The sequence below is a fragment of the Buteo buteo genome, chromosome Z (genome assembly GCF_964188355.1).
Source record: "Buteo buteo chromosome Z, bButBut1.hap1.1, whole genome shotgun sequence".
In the NCBI taxonomy this organism is placed as follows: domain Eukaryota; kingdom Metazoa; phylum Chordata; class Aves; order Accipitriformes; family Accipitridae; genus Buteo; species Buteo buteo.
The window spans coordinates 77107894-77134257 of NC_134204.1; the positions used below are offsets into that span (position 1 = coordinate 77107894).

Below are 26364 nucleotides of genomic sequence, written 5' to 3' on the forward strand. Positions count from 1 at the left end.
AGTTTTACTAAGAATGCCTTTGCATGCTGGATCAGTCTGTGGGGAAGTTCACGTTTTCTCCTGGCTCCTTTACCTTGCCAATAGCAACCTGACAATTAGGGGGTGGCTTGCCTTCTGCTTCTGTAAGTGGCTTTGGGATGCTGATATTTTATGCAGTTGGGCATAGCTAGCTCATACGGGCTTGGGGGGCTTTGTGCATTCCCACAGGAATGGGAAGAGAGACAGCAGATTTACCTAAACAGTAAGATTTTAGTAAGATGCACTGTTTGGGCAACCCATGGGATGCCAGATGAGAAGATAGGGAGAGCACTCCTCTAGTATCAAATCTGCCCTAGGAATCTAGGAAAATGCAGGAAGATGTCCAAACACTGAGGACACGATACTGTCATTTCTTTTTACTTGGGACTCATGCCAACAGGCCTGAGATGAGTTTTTTAACTCCAGTCTCTCTTTTCTTCCCTCTATCTTTGCTCATAGGAGACCAGAAAAAGGGAAGCAGGCAGAGGGGGAAGAAAGGAACAGCTGAGCAATGGTGTCCAGAATGAGAGCAAGTACAGAGACAGGGGACAGGCGAAGTCTGGAGCAGAGGTGTGCAGAGGGAAAAATTTTGAAGAAAAACTTACACTGCCTCTTTTACATTGTGTTTGTGTGCAGGTATGAAATTCAACCCCACCCTCTTCAGGCACTGGGAGTTTTTAGAGTTCCCAGAGGGTGTTTGTCTACTTTCAAACACAGTCAGCAAGGAGACCATGCTCTAAACCCCTCTCTGCAGAAAAGTGCACCAGTTTCACTATATAATTTAAAATTCTATCTAATTAAAGGAATGAGAAGACACAGTTAAAGCAGCATAAGCCTCGCTTGTAGCATATTGTTTAAAGACCAGACCCTAGAAGCATTTGTGCATGTGCTTAAATTTCACTTGTCTGGGTCATCCCATCAAACTAAAAAGGGCTGCTTGGGTGCTTAATTTTATGCTCATGGGCAAGTCTTTAAGTTTTAGTGACCTACTGAATAGATATGCAAGGTCTAAATTCAGGTATGAATCACTAACATACCCATGCACGTTAAAAATGTACAAATACATCAGAACTGGTGGACTTGATTTACTTAGCTAATTCTAAAAAATTAATTAAGTTTTTTTGTTTAGTTTTTAATTTCTGAAGTAGATTAATTCTTAAAACAAACCCTTAAATCCTCCTTTGAGAAGAATTTGGGAAACAATTGCAGGAAAACTTTGCAATACAATAACAGCAAAAGCCCTCAAAATAAAGGAAGCTTCTGCAAACTGGAGGAAGGGGCTCAGAATTCTTCACAAGTTTGTCCTTAAGAAAAGTGGCCTATTCTTAATCTGCTGAACAGCCTAAGTGGAACCACCACAGGAAAAAAAGCTGTAGATTTTGCAAGACTCTTTGAACCCATGAGGAAAAAGGCTCGATTTTATAATGCTTTGATTTTAAATACAAGTGGGACATTTTTAAGAACTTCATGCACCCTTGTCACTATTTACAAGCTAAGTTATTATTATAAGTTTATATTACAAGTTGGATTTATATTCTCTTTGGACTAGATGACAATCCATTTATATTCTAAACTTAATAAATTCAACCATTTTATACAAGTTACTCTTTTACATACAAAAATTACAGTCCACATTTTTGTTGGATATTGTCATAGCCTGTGACCTCTGATTAAGCTCAGAACTGAAGTTTACTCTTGCTGCCCAGAAGGCTCATGAAACATAATCTGAGCAAATCCTAGACTTTCTAATAGACAGAGAAAACTGGTTGAAACTGAGTGAGTTTAGAAAAAATAAAAGACGCCACATCTCAGCCTGTGGGAAAATCCTCTGCTTTGTCTAAATGATTTTGTTGTACTCTTTCCAGTGGCACCATCTCTTGCATTTTGAAATCTAATGTTGGATAAAGTATGACAAAGTGAAAAAACATATAGTTCTCCTATTTAGCCATACGTCTCTGTTGAAAGTAGGTAGCTATTGCCTACCATGTTGGCGTTCTAGATAACAAAGTTTGTCTAGCTGTAGAAAGCATAGGTCCGCCTTTTTCTATGAAATAAATTTACTTATTTAGCTGTGTTCATAGCAGGTATATTGGATTCTACTCGTCTAACTTTACTCTTTAAAAAGTGTTGTGATCCTGCTTCCTGGAGAAAATTGTGGGTAGGTCTACAAAAGATCCCAAGAAGCTGGGCATTGTCATAAACATATGAAAAATTTCAAAGGCTCAATGTCATGGGAAAGATGATATTCAGAAACTCAATCCCCATTTGGGGTTTGTATCTCATTACAAAAATATTTATTCCTTAAAAAAATACACAAATGTAAAATACTACATTTTCTATTATATCCCCACTTACTTTCCAAGTATGCCATTTGGATGTTGGACTAAATCAAAAGGTAGAACACCTTTTATTTCTCTAGCAACTCCGTATGCTATCTTTCTGCTCCGATTAATTTGTTTTATCTCTATAATTTTAATCAGTAGTGAACTTAGGTAGAACAGCAGGGGATGAATATATAAGCTGTCAGGGAAGTCCCACTTAATGTTTGCTCATGAATACCACTGCCATGGCAGCAATGCTGACTCGGGACCTAATTGGACCAGATGCTAAGCACCATTTTGTTTTGTGTTTTTCTCAGCAGAAGTAGCAATGCTCAGAGTTAGCCTCTAGGATTACAACACCCTGGGCAAACTCAGCAGTGCATAAAATCGGTACAGGTACAGAAATAACACCCAAACTACACCCTGTGTTAATAGTTCGTGCCCTGATCTTACAGACACGTACACTTATTCCCCCTGTGAGTAGTCCTGTTGACTGAAATAGATCTACACACAGCAGAATTAGGTGTATGCGTTTTTGTTTGCAGGGCTGAGGTCTTCTATTGCACTGGTAGAGGTACGCTTCATGGAGAAGGGCTTGTGCACACTTCTCTTGCTGGGGATTGAAAGATAATGTTGTGTTTATACAGCTTTGGAATACAGCCTGCACTTTTTGGAAAAAAATAAGGAAAAGAAAGATACAAAAAGAAGAAGGAAACCCAAGAGTGCTAAGGCAAACTGTCAAATGGCACATCATACCTACTTTGTCATTCATTTAGATAACATCACAAAGGCAGACCAGAGGAGTTCTGTAAACATATACCATACAGTACATCAGCCACAGGAAATTAAAAAAAGAAAACAACCCTGTAATTCTTTTCTTTCTGTATTGATATTCTTGTAATTGAAAGAGATTGCCTAGCCACTAATCATAATGCTGTGGTTTTTGATTTGTATTTTTCTTCTGTTAAAACAAAAAGAAAGAATGGAAGTAAAATGCAGTGGTTTGCAAAGAAACAGTCCCTGAATGCAAACGAGGGACAACATGGAAAGTGGGTTCATAGAAACTTAGAAAATACAAAATATAAAAAAGTTTCATAGGTTACTTTTTCCCAGTCTAGGAAAAGATACACTGAAAAGAGGTTTTTTTTTGTTTTTCTTACAAAAGTTAAGGCGAGCAGTTTGTTGTGGCAAAATGCTATCACTGAACCAGTTTCTGACTCTACTTTTTTGTATCCCCTCATGCTGAAATTGAAAATGTACATGTGATGGAGTAAGTTAAACAGACAGGGAGTTTGCTTAAAACAATACAAAAAACCCCTGCCATAATGATCCTTACAAAAATCTCTCTCTGCTTGACCGTAGAGCAGACCTCTTCCTTCACGCCTGATTGTGCATGAATTTCCACAGGCAGCTTCCTATCTGAGGGCGAGGGGAAAACCGACCCCTTTGAAGCCCAAAGCGGCCCTGGAATACTGGTTTACATTCATCAGCATAGGCTAACACATCTGAATTTCCCTGTAACTTGGCTGAAAGCTAACGTCTAGAAGGGACGAGCCGATGTCCAGGCATGGCTGCTGCCCTTGTGGAGGACTGTGATTGGGGTAAGTGCGTTTCTGCCGACATAACTAAGGCCCTCTGAGTTCAGACCGATTTGCTCCCGTCTTGCATTTTTCCTGACCTCAGACGTGGAACTACCTTTGATCCGTAAAGGCAAACTCTATGCAGACAAACCTTCAGCTTTTCTGGATCTATTGGGGCCCATTAACCATGGAGTTCATATGAACACATAAAAAACACTGGCCTTCCTAGGCACTCAATGTTAGCTACAAGTACTGAGCAGTAGGTATTTGGCAGGTTTAAGGTTTAAGGCTTGTGCTCTACTTCTAACCACTAAAGGGCCACTTCTGGACTCTTGCACGCCACCATCTCCCTGCCACGTTGTGCCTTGGACGGTGCAGTGGTCTCAGACACGTTCCGGTCTCAGCCTCAGCAAGCATCTCCCAAAGCTGGCTGCTGAGGGAGTCATCCCCAAAACGCTGAGTCTGTGCTGAACCAGAAGGTCATCTGACAAGGGAGCACGTGGCTGACGAGATGTATGGACAGAGCGGGTTAGGGTAAAGACGACACCCCAAATTTCCCGAGAAGAAAGCTTCAGGAAAAATGACCATAAGGGAGAGGAGCAGCAGGGGGAAAAGTCACTGGGAAGCCAGGGTGGCCGTGAAGGTGGCATCACACCCAGAGAGGGATGGGTGGTGAGCAATGAGATGACCGGCCAGGCCAGGAGGAGATGGCTGGCAGATTTGTTTTCGAGCGTTCCTGGTGAGGTGAATAGGCCCCAGAGCGAGAGAACTATTGCAAAGCATGCCCACCTCCTGTAGCACTCACGGGGTAGGGCCAGATGGAAAGGGCTTCACCCTTTGCATTGCAATGCTTTGGCGTCCTAAATGTGCCTGAGGACAGCCTCGCCAGGCCACCCCAGGGCTGAAAACTCAAGGTCTCGTTTTAAGAAGTGTTGAGATTTGTAAATTCTTAGCGCGTCTGGGAAAAAAAGAAAAAACCCCACACAACCCAACCAAAAAACCCAAAACACAGGTTGCTAATTACCAACAAACAGCCACCAGACCTGTTGTCACAATGCGGGGCTCTGCGGCTGTTCCCCTCTTCGATAAAACTTAACCACCTAAGCCTGAGTCAAGGGATGATGTGCAGAGCTTCTGTGGGTGAATTTGGTCCTTCTCCCATCCAAGAGCCCCTGGGGGAGATGGAGGGAGCATGTGGAAGTCTATTAAATCTGGCCACTGCAGCAGATATGGAGGCCAGCAAAATTTCTGCAGGTGTAATATGGATGTGGCTGTCTTTTCCTACTCTCTGCTTGCTTTTTTTTTTTCCTGACTGTCACCTGGGCAATGGTGAGAAGTTACATTGACCAGCTCCATACTGATGGCTGAGTGACCTAATGCAGGAACTACCTTTTGCATGTTTTTTGTGTATGTTTTCAGTGTGCCTCATATTACCACCACCGTGAACAAGTGTCTTCTTTACCGGCACAGAAAGAAAAGAGTACAGAGCAAGAACTCTGTTTAATCGGATGTTCTGAACTAACAATTAATGCAGTAAAAGCACCATCCAAGAAGAACAGAAATATCATAGGAACCACCTCAGACTGAAAAGAGGCTTTTTGTTGTTTTCTTTCTTTCTTTTTTTTTTTTTTTTAACTTTTAATGTTGTTTTTCAGTTGCTGTTACTGATTTTTGAAGTCTGATAGTTTCAAAGACACTTCAAAATAATCTTCGGTACTTTTTAACACTATCAGAAAGTGTAAATCCTGATTTTTAATCTCACTTATGTAATTATAAATCCAGAATAACTCCACTACAGTGAGTGAAGCTACACATAAGCAAAACTAGTGTGAGACAAGAATCAGGCTCATAATATCTTGCCATGAAAAAGTTGGTTGCTTTTTCATTGTAGTTAGAAGAATCAAAGGACCAAGAAACAAAGAAACATGTACTGATTTTGGATGCCTTTGCCTTTTTACATTTTCACCTGGAGTTGTTTTTAACAGGCCTGATTTTCAGAGGGGAGATGAAGAAAAATTTACTGGAAATCAGGCCTCTTTGAAGTGTCCCACACCAGAAAATGAAGCATCCAAAACCACCAGCAGTTTTTGAAAATGTTAGCCTTTTGGCTGTAGGATCTTCTCCCAAAACAGCTACTCCAACAAAACTCTGGTGGGCCTCCACGGGAGTTTTACCTGGGTAAGCAGGGCAGGATCAGACCTATCACCTGTCATTACATAGGTGCACTGGAGGTACACTCTATGAGAAATTACACTTCCCTAAGAACTACAAAATAAACCTCTGGCCCTGCCCCCATTTCCAGCACTGAGAATTTCGTTACTGAGTCCGGTGGGAACAGGGTCAGACTGTGAGAGAAGTTCATTTATATTCTAAGGAAATAGAAAGCAGTATCTCTCATCTGCTGGAGTTCAGCGGGAAAACTTCATGTATAAACATTGGCAGAGTTACTGAAAGGCAAGTAATTAGATCAGTGACTCCATTTCAGTTGGTGTGACAGCTGCATCTTTTTCACATCAAGTTAATTTCGACTGTAATTTGGGGAGATGAAGTACACATACAATACTGTAATCTGGAAGATTTATATAAGGCAAAATCATCATTCATACATTTTCTAGAAAGAATAATTAAGGTCCACTTTTGGTATCACCAATAAGCAGAAATGGCTGATGGGTTTTTCTGACACCGCAAACTAAACTGGAAAGTTACTATAAAACAGGACTATGCAAACTTTCTGGGAAAGACTTGTCTGAGTTTTAGCAAATTAAAACAGTAAAATGATCTAAGCCTTCCCCCAAGAAATAAAAAATAGGATCTATAAAATAATGTTTAAATGTGATTTTTCTTAAAAAAAAGAAGCAACATTTTTTTAAGGCTCTCATATCTGGCTGCTGTGAAACTCAGAATCCCACCAAATCCTAGGAATCTGATCAAGCCTGCCAGATATCCAAAGAAAAATGTAAAAAGTGTTTTCGTTATATATATAATATATATATATAAAAATCAAATAAATATGAAAACATTTGTTCCATTTCCCATTTATCTCTCACTCTGCAATATTAAGGAGAAAAAACCCGAACAACAAAAAAAAGAAGCAAAAAAATCCCCCAACCCCTCCCCAAACCCCAAATAGTATGTCTGATGGGAAAATAACCATGCGTTCCTCTTCCTGAAGAACTAGAAAGCAAAGCAACCCAACTGCAAGGCAATGGAGGCATTCACTTCCAGTTCACAGTATTGCAGTTAGAAGTACAGTGAGGTCTAGGTAAGTGATGGAGCAGGAGCTGCCTGGAGCAGGGAGGGAGGAGGTGTTCACATGACAATACAGCATTGACAGCGCTTTTTCTTTTGTGTACCTGGGGCAGCTTCCAAGGGCAGGCTCTCTTCCTTCCCCTCGGGAGAGGAGGGCTCTGTCGTGTCCGACAGTGGCCTGCCAGAGACCAGCTCAGCAGCATTCCCGTCCATGGTGGAGACGTCCGTCACTGTCTTCTCCCGCAATGACTTCTCGTCATCTTCATCGATCAGGACCAGCTCTGCCTTGATGGTCTCGTCATAGCCCAGCACTTTCTTTGTCTCCTCTTCGTCATCGATGTTCTGGTAGCCCATAAATATCATTGTCACTGGCTGATCTGTGCTGGCCTCTGGGGCTTTGCCACTGCAGGGTCTGTCTTGGGGCTGAGGGTTCACAGCATGCCCTTTGCTGGGTTTGTGTACCATTTCCAGCTTTGCCTCCTTGAAGAGCATTTGCTCCTTCATATGGCTAAGGTTTCCATCGGCTACCGCATTTCTGTCTGACACAGTCATTGTTTCATACCCTCCTTTTACACTTGATTGTCCAGCTTTTTGCATAAGTTCATCTACGTCCTTTGAGCTTAATTTATGTACTCCATTTTCTACCACTGTGCCACCAGAGTGAACCTCATAGACTACCTTGGTACCATCATCATAGACTTTGAATCCTCTTTGATGGGCCTCATCTGGGCCAATAGGTGAAGCAGAGACAATCTTGGTCTCTCCTGTCTGTTTGTCTTTCTCCACATTAATTTCCATGGTGCACAAAGCTTGAATGAAAACAAGAGAGGAAGTGCATGTTACAACAAAAAAAGCCAGTGAATGGTTAATTGCCAAACAGACAAAGAAAACTACGGTGCCCCTTTTCCTACCTCCTGCTTCTAAAGGGCCAAGCATTCTACGTTAGAGGTGGGATGCAACGCTGTGGACAGAGATAGTTATTACACTACAGCTTTTTATGCAGCTGGAGGCTAGGCATACCTGTGGCAAACAGGACCTAGTCTTCCAGCTCATGCCACGTGGAGCTGCCTCTGATCAACTAGGAGCGCCAGGAGCACTTGGGTTAGGTGTAATTTAGACAAAGGGAGGTGCCAGCATGCAGGTTACCCTCAACCTTTCCATTCTGAACTTGCCTCAAAATTCAGAGAGTAACTCATTTCCAGGAACTTCTCTACTCTCTTTTCCTTCTCTGCCATCAAACTGCCAGTTAGCTGGTAACAAGTTTTGTTTGCTGCAAGTAACACCCAGACTGTTTTATTATCAGCGCTTGTTCTTGCTTAACTCTTCCATCCGTAGCATTCAAAACATTTTAAAGAGGTGAAGAAACATTGTTTACCCCTGTTCTACCGGTGGGAAAACAAAATCACACAGGAACGGGATAATTTCTCTTGCAGATGCGTGGCAGTGCAGGTCTCTCAGCTTCCACACCAAGGCATTGACAGTGACCTCTGCTTGCAGGTTAAGAGAACGTACAAAATGGCCAAGAAATGCTCCCTCATTTATTTGAATTAGGCCCTAAGCACCATTGCCAAAGTTGAAGAAGAAAGTAATAATGAACTGATTTTCAAAGCCTCATGAAACAACAGGTAAAAACATGCATGTGAGGGATGCTGCTTTAGAACAGCAAAGAAGCTTTTCTAGCAGTTAAGAAGGACGCAGTAACAAGATGGAAATTGTAGAGACCACACAGTAGGAATAGATAGGCAGTCTACACTGCTCTAACACCTATTTTGAGATATGATTGCATCTCACTGGACAGCTTTTCAAAGAAAAATGTGCAAAGATCTCACAGATTTTCCAGAAGTGGTCACCTGTTTAAGCATTCCTTGTATGCAGATGAAAACAATTTGGTTCCTGGACAGACATCCACAGACACTTGATTACAAATTACCACAGGCAGTGACAAGTGTTCATGAGACTTACGGTGACCATTTCCACCAATGAACCTCAATGGTATAACCATGATTTGTCTTATCTGGGAACACCACAAACTGATGTGTTGGCTTTTTTTCCTGACTTATTTTCAAGTGAGTACAGAATATCCTTGCCCCAAGAACCACTGTAGCTTGGTGTGCTTGTATTTAAAAAATCATGAATATAAAAACCTACTCTTGCTTCAATATACTCCCTCAGTCTTATTATTCACACACAGTAGAATTTTTTTGTCTGTATCCTTAAAACAAAGTATTTCATCAGCAATAGGAAGCTTATGATATGCATCATGACCCCCCTATAGCTCTGGACAGAAAACTCATGTATTTCTGAGGGGGTGCGTGCTGGCCCCCACAAGGTGGTGTCCTCTGGCCCCTGGGAGTGCAGCCTGGTAGGCAGCCTATCCAAATGGGCGGTCTGGCCACCTACATGCTGTGTGCATTTGCCCAGACCTCAGTCAGCACTGGCAGGGCTGGTTAGGTCAAGTGCAATGCCACACAAACACCTGCATGGAGCTGGAGGATGGAGGTGCCGGTGGGTGAAGGAGCATTGCTACCTCTGAGAGCAAGGCATTGCTGAAGGCTGGAGTGGGCTGCAGAAGCAGGGATCTCACCTTGGCCATTGCAAGCTGGGGGAATATCCCTAAAGACTGTGTTTTACCACTGCTTTGGGAGGTTTATGGACTAGCTGTGTCCATCGCTGTCATGGCCCTGAGCACAGGATGCCCATTTTCACAATGAAGTAGGGATATCGGTTTTTTGATCTGGAGTTTTCATGCCTGGCCATCCCACAGCAGCCTGAGCAGCCAGGAGGCTGCAGGGACAAGAGCTGGGCTCTGCTCCAAGGTGTATGGCAGGAGACTGAGAGGCAGCCAGCAAGGACTGAAACAGGGGAGATTTAGGCTGGAAATAAGGAAAAACACTGTCACCCCAGGGCCAGTAGCAATTAAGCCCCGAAGCAGGTTGCTCTGAGGAGCTGTGGCAGACTGCACCATGGTGCAGCTCAGAGAGCAGCTGGCATGGATCACTTGCTTGGGACCGTCCCAGCCCAAAAGCTGGTGAGCAAGTGCCCTTCAAGTCTCTTGCAAGTACCTCTGCCCTGAAGCCTTTAATCCAACTTGTAGAGGTAATGAAACAAAAAGGTGCAGGTGCCACCACTAACACTCTGGAATTTGCTCCCTTCTAGGTGCAGTTTCTTGGGTGGGGGTGATGGGGGGAGGAGAAAAGGAAGAGAAATTTTGTTTATTGCCTTGGCCCCCGGGCCTTGGGTGAGTGGGCTCGGAACATTGCTTGGCCTCACCAGGGCTGCTCAGGCAGATATTGTTCAATAACTTCCAACATTACAGAAGTAAAAATAGAGGTTGGCTAACCTATGGTGAAGATGCTAAAACTGACACACTGGCAGGTGTTTGAGTGGTAGCCAGCTGAACTGAAGCAAAGCTGAACTATGAGGGAATAACAGCACATCCAGAAAATCATCTCTGATGGGCAGAAGTTCCTAATTTGTCCTGAGCGTCACATTCCTGCAGAGAGGGTGCTGCTGGCCCACCAGCTGGCCACCTGCTACCTTCTTGGTGAGAAGCAGCATGCTGAGCACCCCTAGATATCCTGTGCTTCTCATTTTCTTTGAAAAATAAAAATATTATCTGGGGCATGACTTTTCAGTAAAGGCTGCCGATTTTCCGGTGAAATAGTTGAGTGCCATGTTCTTGCACATATTTTTAGTTCAAAAGAGGGTGCAATCTGCCAGACCTTCTCTGTTTTGATGAACAAATTTAATTCAGTAGTGTCCATTAAAAGAAGGCTTGTATAGTGGGCCTGAATTCAGAAGCAGATAGGGAAAATCTGATAGTTAAATCACGTGGACCTGGCCATATTTAAGAAGAGTTGCAAGATATATCTTTTTATCTATGGTATGGAGTACTGATAAGTAACTTCTTACTTATTAGGAAGACTTTGTGCAACAAGTTCTAGCACTGATTAGAAGACTCTGTCCTACTGGCTGATCTGATCTAGGAAGTTACCAGGTGTGGACCTTTTGTATTTTATGTTTGGCTAATTTGCTTAAGCATTTGCCACTGTCAGTATTTTCTTTTCATTTCTTCTACCATGATTCAGCAGCAGTGTTTCTAGATATTGGCATAACATGTGGTTTATGACCTGCCCCAGGGATCACATTAAAGCTACTTGTGCAAGTGAATGCATAAACATACATGAGTTTCTTAGAAAGCTGTTCACTAGTGAAATGCATAGCCATGGGAGAAGTGAATAGCAGAACCTGGCTTACCTGCCTGTATGCATAATGTTCGTTCTCTGCAGGAAAACCTAGCAGCCCAGATTGTCAAAGTCAACTAATGTTGATTTCTAAAATGTCTTTATTTAACCAGAGCTTATTTACTGCAAAATATACTCTATTAAAACAACACAAAACTATCTGACAATAGAGTTGAAACTGAAAGCAGTACTTGAAGATGACAACCTGTATTCACAAATACAAGTTTTCTGCACACGTTTCAATCACAGTGTAACGTGATGCAGTGCTTCAGGACAACAAGATCCTGATGTGCAGATGAAAGGATCTGGCTTCTGCTTGTCATGTGGATTCAGAGGCTGTTCTTTAAAAAAAAAATAATCTTAATAGACTTTGAGCTTGTTTTAAGATGGATGCTTACAGTCTACATTTGAGCACACATGCTGGTGCCTTTTCTTTAACCTACTGCACACATGATACTCTTATCAAGGACTACATGAACAAGGCTTCTGGGTCATCCGAAGCATGAAAGAAATTATTGTTTTCTTGGTGTTGACAAAATGGCACAAAACACGCAGGGAAAAGCTTGCTTTTAAGACAGATCAGGGTAAGCACTGGTGGAATGGAAGGTTTTGGAATGGCTTGCAACAGGACTTTGAACAATATGACATATCCCGTAGCTGTGTACAGTGTCTTAGCTGCAGACATTGCTTTGCTACGTTTGTTAACCTGTTCTTCAAGTAAGCCACCTTTCATTCCCACTCCTTGGGACACCTCCTAAGTAGCCACCAGCAATTTGATCTTGAGATAGGGAATAGATTGTTTAGAAAAGAAGGATCTTGAAAGTAAGAAAAACATACAGCTTTTAACAATGACGTTGTTACATTTAAGACACATACTCAATTGAAAAACAAGTGTTAGAAAATTCTCTGTATGACTCCAAGCACAAAACATGCCGTTATTCTCCCCACCTTTTCCCCAAGAAGAAAGAATGGCATACAAATAAGTATAAAATGACGTGAACATTTGAAGCCCACATGGCGTCTTGTGAGTGCCTGTCTGTCTCACGCATCTTAATGGGAGTTGCATGAGTACAACAGAGGAGACAAAACCTTGGCCTAGATACCACATATTTGTATCAGCAGAGATGGAAAGAACTGAATGGTTGCATGTAAAAAAACTGGATGCGTTTCCTATGCTACTTGTATGTATTCAACTACATTGTTTTGAGAGTACTCATTGCTGCTCAAAAAGCCTTGACTTATTTACAAAACACAAATCAAATGGCATTTCCTGGCATTTAAATTATATCGGGACACCAGACCCATTAAGGTACTATAACAAAAAAAGTTCATGGCTACTGGACTGTTATTATAATACTTTGTTCCTTGAGACTTACCAGCTACTCTGCTTGCTCCGTCCCACCCAGGAACTGGCTCTGCTGTTCGTGAATAGAGGGTTGGGAGTTCAGGGATCTGGGAGTAAATGTAATTTACTGCATCTGGTGTCAGAGAACAGGAAACAGTTAGATTCGTGCTACGAGCCCCAGTGGCTTCATTGCTTAGACAGCAGAGTGTTGTCAGCCCTGACAATAGTTACTGGAGCTTTGTACTAGATAATTGGATCAAAGCAAACAAAATGCAAAGTCACTGTCGTGTGATTGATGTTCAATAGACTAGCTGAGGCAGGAGGGAATAGGTCCAGATGACTCAAACCTTATGTCAGTTGAACACATAAAATTATTTGTCAGGAGGTTCTGGATTTATCAAGTCCATGACCTTTAAAATGGCGGGGAGTGAGGGGGAAGGTAAGGAACAAACCTAACGTGATACCCAGAATACCTGACTTTTCAAATAGAGATATAAAAGCCTAAAAATGCTAGTGTTCACAGAATGGGATGAAAGGCCAGCTCTTTTGCACTGGTTGTTTCCAATATTATTGAACCAGCATTTGGCTTTTTGTTCTTAAAGCCTAAATTTAGCTAATAATGAAATCACATATAGATACTGATAGGGTGCCCATTGTGACCTTCAGTAGGTACTAAGTGCCTGCCAGTTCTGTAGTGCAGAACAAACATTAACATTCATTAACAGACCCTGAACTAGTAGAAAGCTATCTTAAAGGACTGACTTGTTTTACATTTGAGGTTATGGTTGTTTAGCATAAGCTAAATATGTTCTTTAAAAGTGACATTAAAGAAATTTACAAATATTTACTGGGAGATGTTTTGTGGCTGAGTTAAATATAACTAGACAGTGTGTATCGTTCTACTAGGATTCAGTGGCTGAGCTAAAAGCAGAGCTCAGAGGAGAGATGTGCAAATAACCAACTTACAGTTCAGGCATGAAACAAAAACAAAAAAGAAAAAAAATTCACTTTCTTTCCTATCAGCTGGAAATGTTTTCAGTTTTGTATGGAAATGGTTAGATTTCTGTTCAAACATAAGATCCTATCTTGTGTGAAACAGAGCATTCCTTTTCCTCCAAGAGTAATTTGCTGGTACAATGCATGTAATTTAAGTTGTCAAGCCCTCAGTATGGGCCGGTCCATGTGTCAAGGTAGGAGGCAGAATCTGCCTTCCTTGGTGTGTCTTGTTGTTATAAGCAGGTGAGATAGGAAGACCAGCGCAGACTGTAAAAGTGAACTGGTGAAAGGAGGGAGAAAATGAAATGTCCTGTTGTAGGCTGCTTGACTGCATCTGGTGAACAGAGATACTTTCATTACATTCCCTAAGGGCTAACACAGTTCTCAGAAAAAAAACCCCCTACACCTGGTGGCATCCTCAGCAAAGACATGATGTGCCACCTCTAATTGCAAAGTGTGGTCCTTTGGCAGGAAAATTGGCCATGGTATTAGTGAAATGGTTTTACTGCCTTAACAACCTGCAGTGGCCACCAGTGCTGCTGGGTGCAGGAAGGTAGTAATCACAGTCCCCAAGAAGACACTCCAACCCTCCATGGAGCACTGTAGGTGACTCAGGTAAGGAGGTCTCCTTTCCCCCTTCCTGCATCAGAGTAGGATGACACAGAGGCACAGTGCAAATTCATTCCAGAAAGCCATGAAGTTAGTATATAAGTTCAGTTTGTAACAGATGAATTTGAAGAAAAACTTAGCCGGGGAAATATTATTTTATTTCATACTTCAGTGGACAAATGGCAGTCTTGGCAAACGGGCTTTTATGTTTTCAATGCATACTGTTTCCTCAAAGTTTTTTATTTTTAGCAGTAGAGCCCAGAAGAAATAATTGTTCAGGACACAGCTGACTAAGCAATGGCCAGCAACAGCTGCTTTCTTTTGCAGGGTTTCTTGCCTCTAATGAGAAATTGGTACAATGCTTGGTGTTGTTATTCTGGGAAATATCACCAGCAAATGAGCAGGCCATTATTGAAAACTGAAGTAATTTCTCAGAAGAAAGAAGTGGGCACTGTGTTTCTGGGCCAGAATAAGAAAGCACTTCATGTTCTAGAAATGGCAGAAATTTAGTAATTATTCACTCCATAGAGTGTAATGCTGGAATAGTAGTTTCAGTACACACTCATCCAGCGACTTGAGTGACAGACCTATCTGTCCACACGTGGGTGTAATCAATGCAGACTTGTGCTGCTTAACTAATCATCCTTACTTCTTTAGCTGTCCATGAGAATAAATAGGAACAGTTAGAGTACAATTCTCATCCAAGGGCACTGCAGGAGACAAAATCCTTTGCAAGCATTTGTTTTTCCCCAGAGCCTGTACAAGGAACTGAGGTGACCATCCTGGCAGCTAGCATCACTGATATCTAGCAGTTAGCAAGATCAGTTGTACAGCTTGATGGTGAAGCTCTCACTTTGATGTTGTACATGTCTGTGGACCTTAGTAAGTTGGGTTTTTTTTGCCTCCTGCGTTAGGAGACAATACCTAGGTAAGTGTTAGGTGTTGTTAATATTGACTCAGCTTAGAAACTTCTCTGGATGTTACTTCGAATAAAATATTAAAAAATTAGCTTCAGGGCTCCTGACAATCTCTCATCGTCCAGAGAAGGTAAAACCAGGGTGAGGGTGGTGGGATTCTCGTGTACTTTCTTCAGAAGCAAGTGGTGGTGCCATGTGTCAGAAATTAGGTATTTGACTAGAAGTTGGGGCTTAGTTGATTCTGCCAGTTCCTGTCTTGTCCACCCCCCCAATGAAACGAACATGCTCATTTCCCTTTATCTCACTGGCAACAAGGTCTGTTTCATTTGGCACCTTTAAAAAGGATATAAGAGATCAATTTTACAAGCAGCGGATAAGACACAAATTAGCATTTCATTCACATGTGAACTAAGACAGAATATAAGTTTGAACTGACTGCATTCAATATCTTCATTTCAACCTTTGCTGAGTTATTAATATCTAAGGATGCCACAAAACATGTCCTGTGGCTTTTTGTACTGCTTGCAACAAACTGTGTTTTAGGACTATGGCACTCTTCCATATTATCAGACAGACAAGTGCTTGGGAAAGCATATGGGACAAGATAATCCTTCAAGGGTGCTTACACAAAACTAAACCTTCAGAACTGCTCAGAATAGCTCCCACGCAGAGGCTTGTGGCCAAATGTCAGACGAGCTCATTTTCCAAGGGCTGGATTATCTTTAAAAAGTCCGACTACCACTAAAATTAGTGGTAGGTCTTCTGCAAATACTGGCTTCCAGGGCAGAGCCATTCCACCTGCAAAGCCCTCTGGGGCTCCATGGGGCTACATCAGAGGGAAGAGAGATTACAACCCTCCCACCACATTTGTAAGACTACAAATGGAGGTTTAAGTAGGAAGCTTTGCTAAAAGCTGAATAGCCTGGCTCTGACTTAGTGAATCATTCTTTAAATTAATGAACCTGGGGGGGTAGGGTCCACAGCTGACACCTGTATATCCGTAAGCAACAGCGTGGATGAGCGCACCTACCAGAGCAGTAAGGAATGCTTCCCAACACTTTCCAAAGGCAGGAACTCTAAGTTCAGCCACCTCAAGTGCATGTATACCTATGTGTGTAATCTGGGCAACGAGCAGGAGGAACTAGAGCTCTGTGCCCAGTCTGAGAGATGTCACAGGAATCACAGAAACTTGGTCGGAAAACTCACATGATGGGAAGACCACAGTGAATGGCTACAAACACTTTCAGAAAGATAGGCAGGGAAGAAGAGGTGGAGTTGCACTTTATGTGAAAGAGAAAACTGAGTGTATAGAGGAGAGCTCTGGAGACCATGCCAGTTCTATTGAATGAATGCCTTTGGATCAAGTTTAGAGGGATTATCACCAAGGAGGATCTTATGTTAGGTATCTGTTACTGACCTCCCAGTCAGGATGATGAAGCCAACAAAACCTTACTTTGGTTGCTCGAGGAAGTCTCAGGCCAACAGAACCTGGTCCTCATGGGTGGCTTCAATTACCCAGGCGTTTGTTGGAAAAAAAAAAAATTGGTGCTGTTCATTAGGTTCCTAAAATGCATTGTGGACTGCTTCCTGCTATAGATGCTGGACATGCCGATTAGGAGCAGCACATTGTTAGATTTACTGCTTGCAAATGGAGAAGGCTTACTTTACAATGTAACTACCCATGACAGCCTTGGATACCATGACCGCAATGTTGTGGAGTTTAAGATCCGGCTGAGCTCACTGAAGACCAGTAGTAGGACAAAGACCCCGAATTTTAGAAGAGCCAACTTCAATATGATCAGAGCCCAGCTGCAAGGGATTCCATGGGAAGCATCCATGGAGAGTGAAGGAACTTGTGAGTGTTGGAAGTTATTCAAGAGTGCCTGCTGAAAGCACAAGAATGGTCCATCTTCTACAAAGGGAAAGGAAGAAGGCTGAACAAAAGACCACCCTGGCTTAACAATGAGATTTTAGGTGCAATTAAAAGCAAAAAAGCAGCATGCCAGCTACAGAAAGGCAGCCAAATAGCCATTGAGGATGACCAGAACCTTGCTAGTGCAGGCAGAGGTGCCGTCAGGAAGGCTAAGGCTCAGCTAGAACTGAAATTGGTCAACGATGTCAAGTGCAACAAGAAATGGTTCTTCAGGTCTATGAGGAGTAAGCAGAAGCGCAGGGAGGACATAGGCCCATTAGTGAACAGGGCAGGGAAACTAGTCACTGACAGTGCTGACAAGGCAGATACTCTCAATACCTTCTTTGCTTCTGTCCTTACTGCTGTAGCTCGACCCCAGAGCACAAGATCAAGTAGCTACAACAACTCATTTGTTGACCTGCCAGTAATGGAGGACGGGCTGGTCTGCAGCCTCTTGCAAGGGCTCAACCTACATAAATCCATGGGTCTTGTCAGAATCCACCCCAGGGTGTTAAGAGAAGTGGCTGACTTTGTTGCAAGCAGGCTGTAATATTTGAAAATCATGGAGATCAGGGGATTTCCCTGATGACTGGAAGAGGGAAATGTCATACCCATCTACAGGAAACAACCAAAAGAGGACCCAGGAAACTAGAGGCCCATTGGTCTTCTTTCCCTGGGAAAATGATGGAGTGAGTCCTCCTAGAAACTATTACAAACCAAATGAAGCAAGTGATTGGGAAAGGCCTGCACGGATTTACCAAGGGCAAATCATGACAGACTAACCTGATCACCTGTGCTACAACAAAATAACATCTTCCATTGACATGGTGAGAGGAGTGGATGTTGTTTACTTGGACTTCAGCAAAGCTTTTGGCACTGTTTCCCACAGTCTTCTCCTGGACAAACTGGCAAGATACAGGTTGGATGAGTGGTCTGTGAAATGGGTAGGTATGAAAATGGCTAACAAGCTGCACTCAAAGGGTAATGATCAATGGTTTTTACTCAGGTGGCCAGAGGTGCTGTAATTGTGGCAGCCATAGATGCAGATCACATTAAAAAGTTAAACCCCTTCAACTGAAAAACTATCACTGATGAGTTTTTACAGGTCATGTGGAAAGCACTCTATGAAGATCTGTACTGGACTCCTCTGAGGACATGCTTGTCTGTTTTGCTGTTGGGCTACATAGCTGGTCATGATCAGAGGAGAGAAAACCAGAAGAGTCTCTAAGCAATGTGCTGGGAACTAAACAATCCAGGCCAGGTCCAGGTTTCCAGAGCCACATTTTTGCCAAATATATGCTAATACATACCAAATTCAAACAGAGATTTGTGCAAACTATAAAGTTACTGCAATTGTGGCTTCTGTATGTTGGCTGAAGTAGCAGCACGTAATTTGCATACAGATGGCCAAAGATTGCAGAGGACGAATTTACCCCTGAGGCAAATTCAGCAGTCAAGGGAGTTACAGCAGATCTTAATGTGGCTTTTGTTTTATATACACATTGAGCCATAAACATATGCACAAGTGGAGTAAGAGCTCTCTCCTTTCCATTTGTTCATTACAGCATGCCTGGTTTTGACTGCAGACATGAGCAGCAGCAAATGATGTCATTCCTAGCACCATCTCAGGCCTTGTTTAATGTAGAGCTTGTCAGTGACAAGCCCCCAAGGAGCTGGCAGAAGCACGACTGCAGGTGACAGGGCCACAGCCCCCAGCCGCAGCATTTCTGCTCTGCTTTCTCTCACACAGTGATCTATGAAGGCAAAGTGTGTTCATGTCCTGGAAAACATGGGATTTGTGTTTATTGTGCCTGGATAACTTCAAGCTCAGAAATGCTCATTGCCAAACACAGCTGTTTTCTGGGAAGGGTGGGAAGGACACAGAGAGTCACTTGATTAGCCACTGGTGCTCACCACCACTTTTCCCCTTCCCTCACAGTCTTCACCTGGACCCCTCCGGTCTCTGAACTCCCTGCAGTTGTGCTTTCTGCACACTCAAAAGCTCTGTCACCACCATATATATGGCACAAAAACACGCACAGGGACACAATGGTGAGATAAATCACTTTCTGTCATCATGTTTAGACTAAAGGAAGGGATGGATGCAGAGCAAACTAATATGAGATTTATGGACTCAAAGTCTTTCAGGATGTGGCAGCAATTGAAGAAATTGCCCCAACAGGTTGGTGTTAGTTTGTGTCTCTGTTTTACACAGCCTTCCTGTATTATCCAATGGCTTCTACCATTTTCCTCTGTAGCAGGTGTTACAGATGATTGCCAGCCAGATGGCTGATCTGCTGCAACAAAGCAAGTCCTACATGTTTTTGAAAGAAGGAAAAATCTATGGTACCAAAGGGCTCACAGCTAGCAATGTACGTGTTTTCTTCCTGCTCTGATCAGCTACCCTCCCAGACTGTTGTCAGAGAGCAGAAAACAGAGGACCTGCTCAGCTTTCACCATGTGAAGATGTATGGTCACATTACACCCACAGTGGGAGGGCTAACAGGACAGCTTGCAGCCTCAGTCATTCCTAGAGGAGCAGAGTAGTGCACTGCTTTGTGGATGACCTGGGCCTGCCTCAGCCCACAAGGACCAGCTGCCGAGAGGAAGAGACAAGATATCTAAAGGAAGTGGTCTGGAAGAGGAGAGGTACTGATTAACTTAGCTATAACCCTACTCCCTCCGCTTGCACATTTATTCCGGAGGCACTCTCTTCTCTTTGGCATAATTTTGCAGTTTTCTGTTACCCTTCAGAAATCATGAGCTATCCTTGCTTCTGTCTCATCTGTGACGGAGGGATCCACTGAAAGCAGGCAAAATCTGGAGAGCAGTGAGACTCCTCTTGAACCCAATGAAATACTACATTGCTACAATAAAATACCCTTGGGGACACTACCTCTTTGTATTTGTTAGCTGGGGCTTCCTTTGGTTCCTGTTTTATCACAACATGGATGAAGAGGCAGACTGCGTCTTGCGAGAGTCATAAAAGCTCTTGTGCACTTTGGGTGCTAATTCCTGTAGGCACCATTCCTCTTTTGGAAACTTACCAACAACCATGGTGAAACTCTGCATAGGAACAAAATATTTGCCTGGATTTTTATTTACTTTGTGGTAGCCAATTTCAAATGCTCCAGGAGGAAGGAAGAGTAAGTTCTTACCATGGAGCATTCTATCTGGGACTTTTTTTTTTTTTGACAATGGCATTTAATGTAAAACTTGAATTACATTGCTAACAGAAGTGAAAATTTCTGAACTAAATCTTCGAGTTAAAAAGACAACCTTCTTACTAAGTAATATTAATCACCTCAGAATGACAGCTCCAAGTCAGCTCATATACTACATATTAACCTGCCATTATGTCCCAGTGCTTTAATGTTAGGATCATCCTACATATCCCTCATCTGTACTCACAGTACAGTTGGGCATGGCTTTGTCAGCAGCTGGAGGAGCTAGTCTTGACCTCAGTATTTTGAATCTTGTCAGTTCAAAGACATGTACTGAGAATGAGTGTCTAGAGCACAGATTTATCTGCAGATGGATCAGCGTGATATCCTTCCTGGGTCCTAAGGGCCCTGGAGAAGTACTACAAGGGTCTCTCTTACTTCCTGAAAATCAACCACATTATTTGCTCACTCAGACACCTCAGCTTATAGCTCAGTATTTAGACTGATCATGCATAGTGTGACACTGAGTGTACAAAGTAGGAATTATTACATCCTCATCCACCCATGCGAGGTTTTCCTTCTGTAAGAATCATCACACAGAGAGTACCATTCATCAGTGAAGTAATCTAATTTTAACAGTTGTTCCTGTATATTAGGAATAGTCCTCGTTGTATTTAACTGTTTATGAACAGAGCTTGAGCACATACAATGGAGAAGATTGACCACTGAGAGGTAAAAAGGAGTCTGCAGTGCAGGGCTATCATGTGGTGAAAGGGGCCAATAACAGAAGCTGTACGATGTCTGTTTTAAGTCATCCATGCTGTTCTTTCCCCTTGCTTCACATAAGAGGTGGAGCTCTGCCAAAGGAGTACTGTTTCACCACAGTAGTGATGTTTGTGCTTGCACTATAGCAATACCAAAGAAAAAGACTATGGCTCTAGCAATAATTCAGAAACATATAATGAAGAGAACAACTCCCATGCTGTAAACCTTTGCAACAAAGCTATAGTAACAACTCTTGTTAAATCCAAAGCTATACAATAATAAAAAGGCACTTACCACCATCCTGGTGTGAGAAATTCTGCGAAGGGAAAAAATAAGACATTTGGTTAAACCTTTTATATGTGGGTATAATTTTAATGAAGTCTTGATTTTCATGCTAGGCTCGCTTTTATGGTTCTTTGTAATTTTTAAATGGGTAACTAGGGATGTGGCTCCTCAGGCTTAGGTGCCATTAGAGGCTGAGGGAGAGGACATGGTGTAACTAAAAGGAGAACGCTGCTGTTTGTTGCAAGCTGTAATGTTCAGAAGTACTTGTGGTGAATGCCACTATCTCTGGGTGCCACTGGAAGCAGGGAAGTTTGAGATGCCTTTCAGGATCCTGCTGACATCTTTCAGTGGGGCTGAAAGCTCACATTGTTTCCCTGCAGATAAGCTAGGGACATAGTCTCTGAAATCCCCTTTCAAAGAAAGCTGGAGTGGGAAGGGGAAATCCAGATAACCCAGTCAAAATAGATTTGACGCCTCTGTATCTTTTCTAGTCTTGTTCATCCTGGTTTGAGCTACGTGCTCTGCAGCTGCCCTCAATCTTCCCGTAAGTGCATGAATTATAACTGCTGCTTTCAAACAATGCTAAGAGTCTACCTTGGTTTCAATCTGTGCTCGAGTGCCTTTTTTTTTTAATACCTTTTGCAAGTTGTCGAAGGATTTCTCAGTCTCCTTCAGTTTCTCCAAAATGATTTGTTCTTTGGCAGATATTTGGGATTCCTCACTTTCTAATTTCTGTATTTCTTGTTCCAGCCTGTGGAAGACATACAGACATGCACATACACACAAAAATAAAACATGTAAAAATTATTTCAGTAAGCCAGTGTTTCCTAGGTATGAAGTAGCATTTCAAATGTCATCAGGAACAACTTTCACTCTTGTTATTCACAACTGGTTTCCTAGCACATGAAGGGCACGTGAATGATTTGTAAACCAGACATCTATTTAAAAGAAACACAGTAATTCTCTTATTATCCATTTCTGCAAAAGCATGTACAGATTGACTAAAAATACACTTCGTTATGCCTTCACCCCAATTCTGTAGCACCTCTCAGATATGCACTTCCATTTTAGAAATCACAGTATGGGATATAACCGTAAATGTGCAGTAATAATTGGAGGAATAGGTGTCTTCTAATGCTTCTGTACTCCAGACAATGAAACTGGAAATAGTTGTTGGAAGCTGGCAGTTAGCCAGTTGTGTTAGGGGTTTCTCTTGAACCAGTACTTTGCCCATTCCTGACAGTAAAACTTTGGGATACCTATCCATGCTTTCTACTGTTACTGCATGATACTGGGGGACCCCAGAGGCTTCAGGTAATAAAATATACAGGCTGCTCAGAAAACAAACTTATTTTGCTAGGCAGTAAGCATTCAGTACTCTCATTTCTCTTGGTGAGACCTAATGGCACTCACTCGCTAAGGTATGTTGATTGTGATTTGGGATACACTTTAAGCAGGGTTAGATTCTCCATTACTTTAACTCAAACCTCCTTTTATTGACATGGTTTATGCAGGTGCAGTAATATTCCCTCTCTCCCTCTATTTTTAGTGTACCACCATCTTTATTTTCTCACTTTTGACCAAAAAAACCCCAACCTGTAATATGAGCTAAGATGAACACTTTTGAGCCCGGATAGTTACCTAAAACTCCCTTGTCTACAGAAAGAACTGTAGCTTCTCACAGCTTGTTGGACCATATTTTTTTGAATGAGACAATTCAGCATTGCCCAGTACTTTCCTCACCCATGGCTGCTTGCTCCTGCCTTTCTGCCACCACTTCTCAAGTGAAGGATCAGTGCCTTGATCCAAGCGAAAGGGACATATTTTCGCTCTTTCCCAGCCCTGCTCAGCACTGGACTTCATTAATGCTTGTTCGATCACAAGGCAGAGGGCGAGGAGAAGGTGACAGTGAACAGCCAGGGAGGAGGGAGGGACGGACTGCTCCTTTCAGGGGCTTGAGAGCACGAGTTGCTTGTGAAATTCATGTGTCTAAATATACATGCAGGGGTCTAACTTAAGGTACCCACCTGGGAAATTTTTACCCACTTTCTAATTGTGCAAGGATGAAAGATGTGTGGCACTTGCTGATAACGCTTTTCATTAGAGGGAGGCAAAAGTATCACAGCCTCAAGTTGTTGCAGATGGAAAAAGGCAGATTTTGCTCTCCTGAAGTATGTGAATACTTAATGGTGTCAAATTTGTGGTGGTTTGTTGAACTGCTGTTTTTCTCTCTTAAAGGCAACTCCCTCATCCCCAAGTTGAAATGGCTTAATTCCAGTGATTTTAAAATGAACTGTTGGAAAGTTCTGCTGCAATCCACTTAATATTTTCTCCAAATCAATAAAAAAACTTAAAAAATGCAAAACATTTTGAAACAAAATATTTAGTTCTGCTGAAATGGAACAATTTGATACTGGATTGATATTCCCCCTCATGTTGTCATTCAGGAAGAATGCTTTCAAAAAATACTGTTTTATCTTGACTTTTCTTCCCAGGAAATTTTAAAAAATACCTAGTGAAGTGAAAAAATAATTTGTCACTGAGGTCAGTCATTGTCATACTCCTACTTAATGAATTTAGAATTCAACAAGAAGGTGGCTTCTTTTGCTTCCCTGTCCCTGGGGAACATTAGTAGATCCACAATACATTTATACTTTGCTGATAAAGACATCTGAATTACTCTGCTGTGCCATCTGCTGAAATTACATTCTGGAGCTGGGTGAGGTGGAGTTTACTGGTATATTTCTTTTCTTCCCAAGTTAATCACTAAGCAGCATTTTCAGGATGCATATTCTGTATCCTGGTACATTTTGCTCGCTATATGATCCAGGAAAAGACTGTAAAATGGGAGTGCATAGAAGTCAGCAACAACAAAATACAGGGGAAGAAAGAAGTCCTTTTACTTTCAAATGAACTGGACATTAGTTAATAATTTATGACAATGAAAACACTGTGAGTATACGTGGTGTGAGGCAACTGATGTTGATGTGAGTAAGGTTATAAGCAAGTAGACTCCTTGTAATTTGGGGTGATCATAAGCACACCATTTTTTGTGCACCAGCTTAAAACTGTAGAATGTTTGTCATGAATTTGGTTTGGTCATCCAGAGAAAGTTTCCTTCTAATGCATGCACATGTGCACTTGCACACGCACACCCAGCAACTGATTTGATTTATGTTTTCTTACTTTCTGGCTACTTGCTCTTTTGTTTTTACTTGTTTATGTTGCCTTTATTCTCCTCTCCTGGTTCACTTCCTCGGTTTCTGCTTCCTTTGTGCCAGCCTACCCTCACCATTAAAACAAGTTGGGCAGATACAACATTAGGTTACCCTACTTTCACAAGACATCTTGTGGCTTTTTTTTTTGTGAATCTCTTCTTCAGTTCCTTTTAAAAGTGGTATTAACAACAACTTGCTAAAGTGGAAAGGGATGGAGACATAGCTGCCAGTATTTAGAAACATTGGTGAAGCTGGTAGGGACACAGATTTCCTATGTGACACTGAATAAGAATGCATACAAACTCATCCCATAGGTGCAAATCGACATTTTTCCACTGAAATCAGTGCAGGCAGACTGAGATTCTCCCAGGCGCTGTGTAGAATGGGTCTGAATACCTAACTGTGGCAGGAAAAATACAGATCATTCAGCCAGAAGGTACCTGTTACATGGCACAGGGGTCGTATACCAAGCATTAATATCCACAGGAGGTTGCTTTACACCTTTTTGCTCCATTTTATACCACTCTTGTCTGTACCCTCTAGGCTTAAAGGCTGAGGTAATGCTGCTGAGGTGCTGAGGTAACAAATACTCAAGGGTACGGTTTCCATGTGAGATGTTGTATATATTCATCAGTAAACCACCTGGGCACCACAGACCTCACTGGAAAATTTGGACCTAGAGTCTTCACCACTTCCTTTGGCCATTTTAGCTAGGGGCCAGCAATGTAAAAATTAAAATCATAACGCAAACTGAAGGTTGTTTCGCACATTTTATTTTTTTAGTGAGCTTCATATGATCAGAATTGCTGAGTGATAAGAACTGCCTGCTTTTTTGGTAACAAGAGACAACAGAGATGCAAATTTGGCCTGAAAACCAAAATGCAGTAATATCACACCTGTTTCGAGCAGCATGCTACATAATGGTTTAAATAGTAATAAATCCATTCAGAATGCACATGTACACATATGCACATACACAAAGTGCCTACATTCTTCCTGTGTAAACCTGTTAAATATTGAATAATGTCCTTTTCTTCTAGCCCAGTTTAAAAAGGATGTGCTTTAATTGTCATCTGACACCTGGCAAGGAAACCTTATAATTCCCTTGTTCCTGGCTTCTTAGCAGATTTCAGGCTGGCATTTGAAAGACGGCCACAACAATAGTCAGTTAAATAAACAACTACTATATCTGGAGTGCTAAAGAGAAAAAAATAAGAAACAAAACGGACCTCCAGATGAGGTAGAAGTGGTGTAAAACAGACAGTATTGCTGCTTATTGGCCCAAGCAGTTAGCTGATCACAGAGATTTGCTAAACTGTTTATACAAGGAGTAAAAATGGCTCAGGGAGTCCAGAGTTGCTTTGGCATGGGTATGTTTTTTTCAGTGGATGTACATGGAGCCCTATTTCCCCAAATATCACAGAAACAAACGGGAGATTTTGCCAGTCAGAAAGCCAAGCCTGCCTAGCTACTAGTCTGTCTGTCCTGTAGCTTTCTTTAATGGACAGCTACCATAAGCACCTGAGGGTATAACATGATTTTCAGTGGGGCTGAGAAGAGCTGCCCATGTAAGCCAGGTGACTGTCCTGCTCACATTAATGGTGCTGGCCTGCTATAAAGGGGAAGAAACCACAAACAGCAGAAAGGATGCTGTCTCTTGGACAGTATTTTGCTGTTGTTTGGGGACACCCTGATTCCTTGGTTAGTAAGAATAAAGGCTGGTAGGATAATTCAGGCTGGA

General features: G+C 42.1%; 1 protein-coding gene across 5 annotated transcripts in view; it reads right to left on the reverse strand.

The window, feature by feature from the left end:
- The window catches only part of PALM2AKAP2 (PALM2 and AKAP2 fusion), a 271441-nt gene that overhangs the window by 139055 nt on the left and 106022 nt on the right, over window positions 1-26364 (reverse strand). For 3 of the 5 annotated variants that reach the window (XM_075021178.1, XM_075021180.1, XM_075021179.1), the window contains 4 exons: window positions 22042-22156; window positions 21415-21436; window positions 12789-12890; window positions 7273-7977 (listed from right to left, as the gene is read on the reverse strand). In XM_075021178.1, the coding sequence (XP_074877279.1) occupies window positions 7273-7977; window positions 12789-12890; window positions 21415-21436; window positions 22042-22156 (944 nt within the window). The remainder of the gene's footprint in view (window positions 1-7272; window positions 7978-12788; window positions 12891-21414; window positions 21437-22041; window positions 22157-26364) is intronic. The other 2 variants (XM_075021182.1, XM_075021183.1) reach the window with 2 other exon arrangements.